Here is an 11,459-nt window from a genome sequence, read left to right as displayed (position 1 = left end):
GAAGTTATCCAGAGCTGCTGCAGAACGTGCACCCACCCACCTTCCTCTGGCTGGAGCTGGGCCATGGCCATGGAGAAGCAAAGAGCACATCCATTCCTGCTCCCCATCCCTGCTGCAGGAATGTCCTGGGAATTCCAGCCCCAATTCCTGCCCTGAGTGCTCCAAGCCCACAGACCTGGGGAGAGCAGCTCATAGTCACTGTATGAATAGAACAAACCCCTCCCAACTCACATACCAGAGCAATTTGAGCTCCTGAGCCCAGCCCTGGGAAAGCTGCAGCACAGACTGGCCAGGGGGGTCACACTCTGTGCTCTCAGGACAGGAAATAATCCCCATTCCCTCTGACCCTTCTTCAATGTTCTATTCCCTCTGACCCTTCTCCTTCAATGTCCTGCTCTCGTGGGCAGCAACAGCGTCCTCCTCACTACAGAGATGTTTGCAATCACCCTGCACCCTCCCCAGGGCTAATGCAAAAAGGGAATTTGGTCCAAACCCCACTCTATGCAGTTGCAGGGTGCAGAGTCACCCCCATGGTGTCCCCAGGAGCCCCAGCAGCAGTGACAGGGAACAGCCACCCCAGTGCTGCTGGAACTGCTGAACCAGGGCACAAACACTGTGTCTGCAGCAGGGTGGGAGCAGCCTGCAACAAATCACTGCTCCAAGCACAACACAGATGTGTCCTGCCTCAGGAAAGGCTTCTGCCAACTGAGGAAGGCTTTGGGGACAACCTAAAGAGCCACTGGAGCTGGGATTTGAGTCCTATATCCAATCTTCTGGCAGGAAAAGTCCGCTCCATAGCCTGGAGGTTCCTGTGCTGTCTGACAAGAGCCTCCAGGGGCTGAGGGATGAGGTGATGAGGCTGCAGGAAGCTGAGCCCCACTCCTGAGCACTGAGAGCAGCTTTGGGAGACACAAAGGCTTGGCCAGATCTTCAAGGTGAACTCAGGGAATGGCTGAGGAGCTCTGATTTAGGGCAGGAGAGTCTTAGACGGGTGGAAACAAACTCTGCAGATGCTCAGCTCCATTCAGAGTCACTTTTGCACAGGGTGCTGGTGGGTGTGGAGGCACCCAGGGGCCTCTGGCACAAGCAAACACCCCGTGGGTGGGTAATTGTAAACAAAAAACACTGTTGAAACCATCAGAACTAATACCTGCCCTTCTCCCAGCTGCAAGAGGAGAGGAATCCTGGTCCCTGAGTTGTAAAAGCACCACAAATGTCTTAGCAATAAGCTAAGCCTACTGCTTGAGTTAAGCTCTCTAAGCTGTGCAAACCAGCTCCTGCATGTCAGGTTTTGAGGACACCTGAATTTAGGAGGTGGCTGGGATGGAGGAGCTGTGCAGCACCCAGCTTTTGGCACTGCTGCACTGTGTGGGTTTGGGATTGGGTTTACACCTGGAGCTGCTGCACCCACACTGCATCGAGGTGCTCTGCAAAAAAAAACACACCACAAAGCTCTGGCCTTTCTCCCAACTCGAGTCATTGGGAAGAACAGGCATGGCAGGGCAGCCACGTGGCTCCAGAAGGGAAATTTGGGAGGAAATCCACATTTCAGTCAAATGAAAGAAATGTATTTTTAATTATTTTATTCACAATAGTTTGGATTTATTCCTGACAATAATAGCTCTGGAAGCTGGAGTGTGTGACCAAGTCTTTGGAGACCAAGAGAAAGAGGTGAATCAAACCCACAGTGCAAACATCCACAGGGTTTCTTGTCTGGGAATTCACAGCGAGCTGCAGAAATCCTGTACAAAACCACAACCTGAGAAAACAATGTCATAAATACCTGCTCAGTTTTGCCCAAGACAGGGCTGGGTGCCCTTCCTGAGCTGCTCCCAGGCCACACCTCACCTGGGGCTCAATGGCAAAGAGCCTTCTCCAAAAATGGAGAAGGAGCAAGCCCAGGATTCCCACTCCATCAGCCCAAACTCTCTTTTCCAGTGTGTGTTGCTTAATATCCATCATTTGCTGCTTTGGGCTTTCTAGATAATGACTGACCATTGTAATGTGTCCTCCCCAGAGGGGAAAAGCAGAAGAGCTCTGAGGATGAGGAGTCACCAGCAGATCTGAAACAATCCAGAGGTTATTTCTGCACCATCTGGCACAGCTGAGCAGTCTTTGAGGCCAGCCCAAACACACCTGCAGGGCAGAAAATCTCACTGCAGGTGCCAAAGGTGAGCTCAGGGATGAGCTCAGAAGAGCAACAGCTCAGGAACAGGTCCAAAGAGTGTTCTCCAGAGGATGTGGTCACGTAGGAGCTGGGGAAGGCAGGTCTGCACATTTTGGGAGGGCAAAAGCCTCAAACAAAAGTCCCAGTGAAGATGCCCAGCCCTGCCTCTGCTCTCACACACCAGCCAGGACAAAGAGCTGTGAGCCTGGAGACAGTGAGACACATGAGGTGACCCAGGGATTGGTTCATCCTATTTATGTCCTGCAGCTTCTGATGCCACCTCAAAACTCCTCAATGACAAGAATCCCAAATGAGACTGTGAGGAACAAACAAAACTGCAGTTATTGGGAGGTGGCTCCGGCTTCCTTGCCCTTCCTTTTTCACAGAACATCAGGAAAAAGTGAAGTTTTTGGAGGAGAACAGGGAGCAGGTTGTCCAGGCTGCCACCCCAGTGCCTGGAGCAGGGCTGAGAAAGGACACCTTGAGCACAGCCTGCTGTGACACACTCCTCATGGGCACAGAACTGTGCAAATCCCGAGATCAGGGCTTGGTCTCTGATCAGTAAATCCCTACAGGAGGTTGACTTTGGCCACAACCTGCTTGCAGCCCATGCTGGAGTACTGCTTGTCCCCTGTAGTGTAGTAACTGAGCTGATTTGCCAAATTTTCAATGTGCTTCTGGTCGGGATAGAGCCCCTCCCTCCTCATCTGCTCCAGGAAGCAGTTTATGACATGAGATTTCTCCAGAAGGAGAAAAGGGATGATGTCTGCAGCTTTCCACAGAGGGTGGACATCGACCAGCACTGGCTGGATGATACTCAGCAGCTCTTCAGCTCCCTTTTGCTGATGCAGGAGCTCAGTGGAGGCGTTCTGGATAACAAACTTGGTGATTTCAGCACCTCCCAGGTTGCTTATTAAAATGTAGATGGCATTGAGGAACTCGTTGGTTTGATTGGGTTCGAAGAATCTGCTGAGAGTGTCCAGCAGGACGGGGGACATGAGCTCAACCTCATCCAGAATAAACACCGGGGTCTTCTCCTCTATTTCAGCCCTGGTAACCATGTCAGAAATCTTCTTGGACAGATCTATTTCACAGGTGAGGGGAGCCACCCCGCTGGGGCAGTGATGCATCACAAAGTACTGGAGCACAAAGTCATTGTCCATGACGGAGCGGAAGTGTTTGGCCAACACCCAGCCAACGTGGCTCTTCCCAACCCCTGTTGGGCCGTTCAGAGAGATCACCAGAGGCTTGTTGTGGATGTGGGTGGCCAGGTAGTCTTTCAGTAATTCCATGATACTGTCCACAGCAGCTTTCTGCCCAAACACTTCCCGGTGCATGGTTTTCTCCAAAGCATCCAGGTCGTATTTTTGGAGGTTATCATCCAGGTTCTCGATTGCGTTGAGGATCTGGAAGAAGATAATGGCAATGAGCAGGAGGAGGCAGCGCTTTGCCTTGCTTTTCTCCTCTGCTGGGAGGTATTTTTTTGTTTTATCTGGGTACAGGACCATCCTGGATTTCCTGCGGCTCTTTTTCCGCCTGCACTTTTTCACAGAGTAATGTTCCACAGACGTGTCAAAGGTGAAGTACTGGGAGCTCTCAAAGCCAGCCTGATTAAAGAAAGACATGGAAGGGCTGTAGAGGGAAGTCCTGTTCACAGACAGCTGCCTTTGGAGCAGCCTGGTGTGGACAAACTCCGCAGATTTTTCCCGAGGGAGCTCTAAATGCAGACGGCTTTTCTTCAGCCCCCGGTAGTGCCGGCGCAGGCGGACGATGGCCCGCAGGGGAGAGGAAATAGAAGTTATTTTCTTGGAAGCAGGAGGGATTACAGCATCTGGGACTTCCTCTGCGTCACTCTCAGAGCAAGAGGCCTCTTCTTTTGCCTCACAGGGCATTTCCCCTTCCCCGTCGCTGTCGGTGATGGGAATCTCCCCTTCCCCATTGGGGGTCTCCTCCTCCCTGTCACTGCCAGGGCCAGGAATTTCTCCTTCCCTGTCACTGCCAGGGCCAGGAATTTCCTCTTCCCCATCACTGCCAGTGCCAGGAATTTCCTCTTCCCCTTCACTGCCAGGAATTTCTCCTTCCTCATCACTGCCAGTGCCAGGAATTTCTCCTTCCCCTTCACTGCCAGTGGCAGGAATTTCCTCTTCCCCTTCACTGCCAGTGGCAGGAATTTCCTCTTCCCCATCACTGCCAGTGGCAGGAATTTCCTCTTCCCCATCACTGCCAGTGGCAGGAATTTCTCCTTCCCTGTCACTGCCAGTGCCAGAAATTTCCTCTTTTCCATCACTGCCAGGGCCAGGAATTTCCTCTTCCCCATCACTGCCAGGGCCAGGAATTTCTCCTTCCCTGTCACTGCCAGTGCCAGGAATTTCCTCTTTTCCATCACTGCCAGTGCCAGGAATTTCCTCTTTTCCATCACTGCCAGGGCCAGGAATTTCTCCTTCCCTGTCACTGCCAGTGGCAGGAATTTCTCCTTCCCCTTCACTGCCAGTGCCCAGTGTCTCTCCTCTCCTGCTGCCCTCAGTGAGGACAATTCCTGGCTCACAAGGAGCCTCTTCTCTCATGCTGCTCTCAGCACAGGGCACCTCTCCTGCATCCTTCTCCACTCCAGATGTGTCTGCTGTGGTATTGCTCTCCATGCAGGGCATCTCCTCCCCCAGATCCTTGAGGACACTTTTTCCATCCACCTCAGAGCAGGGCAGCTCTTCCTCCATCTCGTCTGGTTCTTACAGCCCGTTCACATCATCTTCTCTCTAAAAAGGAAAGGAATTATATAGAATTAACCTTCCTAACATCAGGAATTGACAAATAGCAGTGGAATTAGACAGATATCCCCCTTTCTAACAGGCAGAAACCTGCAGGAATCAGCAATGCCAAGGTGGCAGAGACTTTTAGACTTAAACTGACTTTCTGGATAATAAACTTGGTGATTTCAGCACCTCCCAGGTTGCTTATTAAAATGTAGATGGCATTGAGGAACTCGTTGGTTTGAGGAACTTGTTGGTTCAAAGAATCAGCTGAGAGTGTCCAGCAGGAGGGGGGACATGAGCTCAACCTCATCCAGAATAAACACTGGGGTCTTTTCCTCTATTTCAGCTCTGGTAAAATGTCAGAAATCTTCTTGGACAGATCTAATTCACATGTGAGGGGAGCCACAGGCCCCCAGGTGGGGTAGGACAGGTGTGCAAAACTACAGATGAAACTCAGTGTCAATTAATGCAAATTGATGTTATAACACAAACCCAACCCTTCAGATGCAGAAGGGAAGGCCAGAGCTTTCTGGGGCCAAAGCCAGAGACTCTGCTGTGAGAGGGAGGCAGGACAGACTGTCCCATGCTCTGAACCACAGCTGCCCAGTCCTCTTTCCCTACACCTGCTGAATCTGAAGGAGACAAAGCCCCACCTGTGTGCCAGCACAAGCACACAGGTATGTCCACACCCTGTGGGAAGTCTCTCATCCACCCACGGGCACCTCTCGGGCTGTGGGAGTGACCTGCTGCAGTTTTCATCCTGGCATCTCCTGGGGGAGGATTTCCTGGCTGTGCTGATGGATGTGCCTGGCAGGGAGGTGAGATGAGAGCTGTCCCTGCAGGGGAAGGCTCAGAGGGGCTGCAGAACCAGCCTGAGCCTGCAGGCAGCATGTGGCTGTGGGGAGAGGAGCAGGGCCAGAACCCCAACCCTGTGTGACCACACACATCCCTGGACATGCAGGAGGGACACAGGGGCTGCCACAGGAGACCCTGGAGCTGCACAGGAGAGCTCAGGGATGTGCTCATCCTGGTATAACCATCTGATGGACAAACCTCAGCTGGCAAACAAGGAGAAGGAGAGGCCAGAGGGATGTGACAAGAGGCAGGGAAGCCCCTGGGAGAACACAGCAGCTCCATGTGCTGCCCTGGCCCTGCCTGGCACAAGGCTGGAGGTGGCAGAGGCTGTGTCCTGGTGGGAGGGCTGACACAAGGGACAGTTTGCTCCCAGAGCAGGGACCAGGCACGGGCAGCATGAGGAAAAGCCACTTTCATCAGCCATCCTTAAAAAAAATATCAACACTGCGTCTTGCCAAAAGCACCACGACTCTGCAGAGAACAAGGAGGTCCTGCAGGTTTGTTATTAACCCACCCCAGCTCAGCAGGAAGCCACCAACCTGCACAAAGTCACGCTCTGGACAAGGTTTTACTTCCCCTGTGCAGAGCAGCCTCCGTCACCCAGCTGAGCCCAAGGGCACTCCAGGAGCTCTGTGGGAGCCACAGGCACTGGGAAATGCTCCCTCTGCCCTCCTGGCTACTCTGAAATGCAATGTTTCACTCCCACTCCGTGCACAAGCTGATTTTGGGGCCATGTGTGGCAGGCAGTGAGCCTGGTCGTCATCGCTGGACCTGCCACTGCTGTGCAGCAATTAACCCCGAGTGCTAATTGCTGACCTAATTTCTAACCCTGCGCAGGGTTTAGTGTGCAAAGGCAAAACCAGCCAGACGGGATCTTGACAAGGATGCCCTGAGGCTGCACCAGGAAGGAGGGCTGGGTGCCACCACCACTGCCATGCCACCCAAAGGATGCACTGGGAGTCCTGGGCTGTCCCCAGATCACCCTGGGGTGACACCTGTGCTCCTCTCCATCCTGCATCACCTCACTCACAGAGTGCCTGCAGGTCCCCAAAGGGACAACTGTCCCCAAAGCCACTGGGGAGCAGCTCCTGCAGCTCAGAGCAGCCTGGACTCGAGGGATCAGGGACACCACAGAGCTCAGCAAGGATGGGAAAACCCTCCAGGCATTGAAAAACATCCCCACAAACACACAGGGTGAAGTTTTTTCAGCCCCAAGGCCTTGCAGGTGAAGAGGGGGTTGGTTAAATGCCAGGGGAGAGGCTGTGGAAATTTACAGGGAAAGTTTGAGAGAATAGAAGGATCACAGAATGGTGGAATAGTTATGGCTGGATGGAACCTTCAAAGACAATCTCATTTCGAGCCCCTGCCCAGGGACACTTTCCACTAGCCCCAGTTGTTCCACCCCATCCAGTCTGGCCTGGACTGGGGCAGCCACTGTGGGCAACCCGTGCCAGGGCCTCACCACCCTCATTCTCAGAAACTTCCTTATATCTACCCTAAAGCCACTCTCTTCTAGTTTAAAACCATCACCCCTTGTCCTGTCATAACAGAAGCTGCTAAAAATCTTGTCTCTGTTTTTCCCAGGCTCCCTTCAAGGCCTGGGGGCTGCTCCTGGCAGGGGAACACGGGACACCCCAAACACTCCCCATGGACATTCCCAGGCACAGCAAGATGCTGGTACAGCTGGAACATGAAGTGATTTGGCTGCTCAGAGCCCAGAGCCTGCTCTCCCACTGCCATGCCCATGCAGAGAGCCCAAAGCCCCTACAAGACCCCTGGGGAATGGTGAGGACTGAGTTCTCACAGCTGGGAGATGTTCAAGACCCTCTTTCCCAAAAACCCACCTTCCAGTGTGGGACGTCCAACCCTCCAGACGAGCTGAGCAAGGCAGGGTGGAAGGACAAAGCCCCATCCTGAGCAAGGAATCTGCCCCGTCATGAACATAATAACTCTGCTAATGCCATGACTCAGCCCCTAATACCTGCTGGTATTTACACAAGACTGGAAGTTTTGAAGAGCAGCCCCTGTAACACTCAGTGTCGGGTCAGGGCTGTGCCAGCCTGCAATGATGCACTTTCAGCAGCTTAGTTTAATATTTGGTGAAAACAAGAGGAAAGAGAAGCCGGGAATTCTGTCTGCAGCATCCCAGGGCTCATGTAAACACCGCAGCAAAACTTGCACTTGGAAAAACTCCTGGGAAGGCTCCAGCTCTCCTGCTGTAGCTCTTGCAGTGTTTGCATTCGTGCACCCTGCTGCTCCAAAACAACGTCTCCACAACAGAGGAGCCTGTGTGGGCAGCTGGAGGCAGCCCGGGAGAGGGGAGCAGGATGGGACAGCCCCAGGATGGGGACAGCCCCAGGATGGGGACAACCCCAGGATGGGGACAAGCCCAGGATGGGGACAGTCCCAGGATGGGGACAGCCTCAGGATGGGGACAGCCCCCAGGATGGGACAGCCCCCAGGATGGGGACAGCCCCAGGATGGGGACAACACCCAGGATGGGGACAACCCCAGGATGGGGACAGCCCCAGGATGGGGACAACACCCAGGATGGGGACAGCCCCAGGATGGGGACAGCCCCAGGATGGGGACAGCCCCAGGCAGGCGGTAAAAGCATCTGGTGGCAGGAGAGGCCAAGGGAGAACTGTTGTTGTGGTTAAAGTACTCCCAAACTGGGGAGGCTGCAGCCCAAACTCCGGATGAGCAAAGCTGCTGGGAAAAGGGAACAGCTGGGAAAGTCTGAATAAAGATTGATACCCCCCCACCTCCAGCTGGAGCCAAACTCCCCCCCCAAAAAGGAGCATTTCCATGGGGAAAGGGGGCACAAAGCAGCCGCAGATAAAGGGGTCAGAGGCTGGGAGGAGAAACCAGTAAGAGAAACCAGCACGGCCCTGGCTGGGAAGGAGGGGAGCAAGGCGGTTTAACCAGGGCTGGAGCCGGGTGGGGACAGCCCCAAACCCCCCCAAAGACCCGGCACAGGGTGACCCAAACCCCCCCCAAACCCCCGGCACAGGGTGACCCAAACCCCCCCAAACCCCCGGCACAGGGTGACCCAAACCCCCCCAAACACCCGGCACAGGGTGACAGCGGTGACACCCAGCCCCAACCCCCCCCCCGACAGCCTGTCCCCACCAAACCCCACCAGCGCAGCCCCAAGTTTTGCCAGGCCCCAAAGCCAAAGGGGAAGGGAAGGATAACAAGGGGAGAGGAAGAGCCTGGAGCATCCGGAGCAGGAGCATCCCCAAAAAACAGAGACGGCTTTTGGCGGCAATGGGGACGAGCAAGAAGCGGGGGCAGGGATGGAGCTGGGAGCGGCCCTGGGGTGCCCTGGTGACCCGCAGGGATGGGGAACAGCCCGGGGAAGGCGATGGCAGCGCATTACCCGCGGTGTCCCCTCGGCCCGGCCCCCGGCGCGTCCAGCCCAGCGCAGCCCCGGCCTCGGGCGGGCCGGCAGCTCCTCTGTCGCCGCTCTCATCCGTCCAGAAAGTAAACCCGGGGAGGAAATGGTGAGGAGGAGTGGCCCTGGGCGGCACTTCCTTCTCTCCGTGCCGTGGGATGGCCGATTCGCTGTCCCCCCCTGGCCGGAGCCCTCCCCGGGCGCTGCCGGCACCGTGCGGGAGAACACGGCCCGGCCTGGGCGGGCTGAGCTCATCCCCGACAGCAAAACATCCCCGACAGCAAAACATCCCCACCCCGGGCTGGACATCCTCCCCCCCCAGGCTGGACATCCCCCCCCAGGCTGGACCATCCCCACCCCAGGCTGGACACCCCCACCCCAGGCTGGACATCCCATCCCCCCCCAGGCTGGACACCCCCACCCCGGGCTGGACAGCCCCCCCCAGGCTGGACATCCCCCCCCAGGCTGGACATCCCCCCCCAGGCTGGACACCCCCACCCCGGGCTGGACATCCCATCCCCCCCCAGGCTGGACATCCCCCCCCAGGCTGGACATCACATCCCCCCCCAGGGCTGGACACCCCCACCCCGGGCTGGACATCCTCCCCCAGGCTGGACATCCCCACCCCGGGCTGGACATCACATCCCCCCCCAGGCTGGACATCCCCCCCCAGGCTGGACATCCCCCCCCCAGGCTGGACACCCCCACCCCGGGCTGGACATCCCCCCCCAGGCTGGACACCCCCACCCCGGGCTGGACATCCCCACCCCCAGGGCTGGCCTGAGTCATGAGCCCGGAACCGGCACCCCAAAGGTCAGAGCTGACGCTGCCAAGGGGTTAATTGTGGCTGCTTTGGTGCTTCCCCTTTGCCGGCAGAGAAATGAGGAGAGAACTGAGTCAGTTTTGGGGGGGAGGAGTGAGTGCGTAAAAAATAATGAGTGTGGAAAAATTAAGTAAGTTCAGAGTGGTTGGTTGGACAGTGGGTAGGTCTTGAGTCCAGACAAGGTCCTGCTGTGCTGCCCCTGATCCTCCTGAAGCTCTTGGGGCCTTGGGTGCTGTGTCTGAGAGCACGGGGACAGGGGGACATGGGGACATGGGGACAGGGGGACACGGGGACAGGGGGATATGGGGACAGGGGGACATGGGGACATGGGGGGGACAGGGGGACATGGGACACGGGGATATGGGGAGACAGGGCTATAGGGACACAGGGACACGGAGACACGGGGACATGGGGATATGGGGATGGGGGACATGGGGACATAGGAACAGGGGGACACAGGGACAGGGAGACACGGGAAACATGAGCACAGGGGGACACGGGAACAGGGGGACAGGGGACATGGGGGACATGGGGACAGGGGGATATGGGGACATGGGGACAGGGGGGCACGGGGACACGGGGACAGGGGGACATGGGGATATGGGGACACAGGGACACGAGGACACAGGCACATAGGGATATGGGGACATGGGGACAGGGGTACACAGGGACAGGGGGACACGGGGAACAGGGGGACATGGGGATATGGGGACACAGGGACATGAGGACATGGGGGCATGGGGATATGGGGACATGGGGATATGGGGACATGGACATGGGGACATCATGGGGACAGGGGGACATGGGGACATGGGGACACGAGGACAAGGGGACATGAGGACATGGAGACACGGGGACATGGGGACATGGACAGGGAGACAGGGGGACATGGGGACAGCCAGGGCCAAGGCTGCACGGCGCCCGTGGGACCAGCTTCTGGTGTGGGCACAAAAACTCCCCGGGGAAAACCACTTCATCCCTTCCGAGCAGGAAGCAGAGGGGGTTTCCCTCGCCCAGCAATGCAAAAGTTCATCCTGGCAGCTCCTCCTCACCTGCACTGCCCTTTCCTTCAGCCCTGATGGACGCCCTGGCACGTCCCACCTCTCACCTGCACCTGCACAACCTGGCCAAGGCTTTTTCCTCCCAGACAAGCCCATTTGGTAAAGCCAGAGAAGCCCAAAGTGAGGCCTTTGCTGATATTTCAAACTCCTGATTTTTGATACCCTCAGCTGGAAGCAGCACCCTGTGAGCCCAGCTGAACAGGACCAAAAACAAGGGGAAAAAACCCTGAATTTGAGGGGGTTTGGTGCATCACAGTGCAGATCCCACCCTGGCTGTGATGCACACTATTCCCCCTCACTTCAGGGGAGGGAATTCTCTGAGAATATCTCCCCAGCCCCATGTCAGGCAGCTGTATGTCCCTCCACTGTGGCCAGCAGGATTTGCCTAACAAATCCTTGCAAATGT

The 11,459-nt window shown here is 56.2% G+C and overlaps 1 protein-coding gene across 1 annotated transcript; it reads right to left on the bottom strand.

Annotated features, from left to right (window-relative positions):
• Nucleotides 1-1,590: 1,590 nt before the first annotated feature.
• Nucleotides 1,591-9,263, bottom strand: TOR4A (torsin family 4 member A). The gene is made up of 2 exons (XM_083875556.1): nucleotides 9,155-9,263; nucleotides 1,591-4,920 (listed from the first exon to the last, which is right to left on the bottom strand). Exon 2 carries the CDS (start codon nucleotides 4,879-4,881, stop codon nucleotides 2,737-2,739), a length of 2,145 nt encoding a protein of 714 aa, XP_083731682.1. The 5' UTR covers nucleotides 4,882-4,920; nucleotides 9,155-9,263; the 3' UTR covers nucleotides 1,591-2,736.
• Between the last annotated feature and the right edge of the window lie 2,196 nt (nucleotides 9,264-11,459).

Source organism: Zosterops lateralis, assembly GCF_965231275.1.
Source record: "Zosterops lateralis genome assembly, chromosome: 20".
Taxonomy (NCBI): domain Eukaryota; kingdom Metazoa; phylum Chordata; class Aves; order Passeriformes; family Zosteropidae; genus Zosterops; species Zosterops lateralis.
The sequence above is the reverse complement of the archived record's forward strand: the minus strand, read 5'-3'. Positions and strand labels throughout refer to the sequence as shown.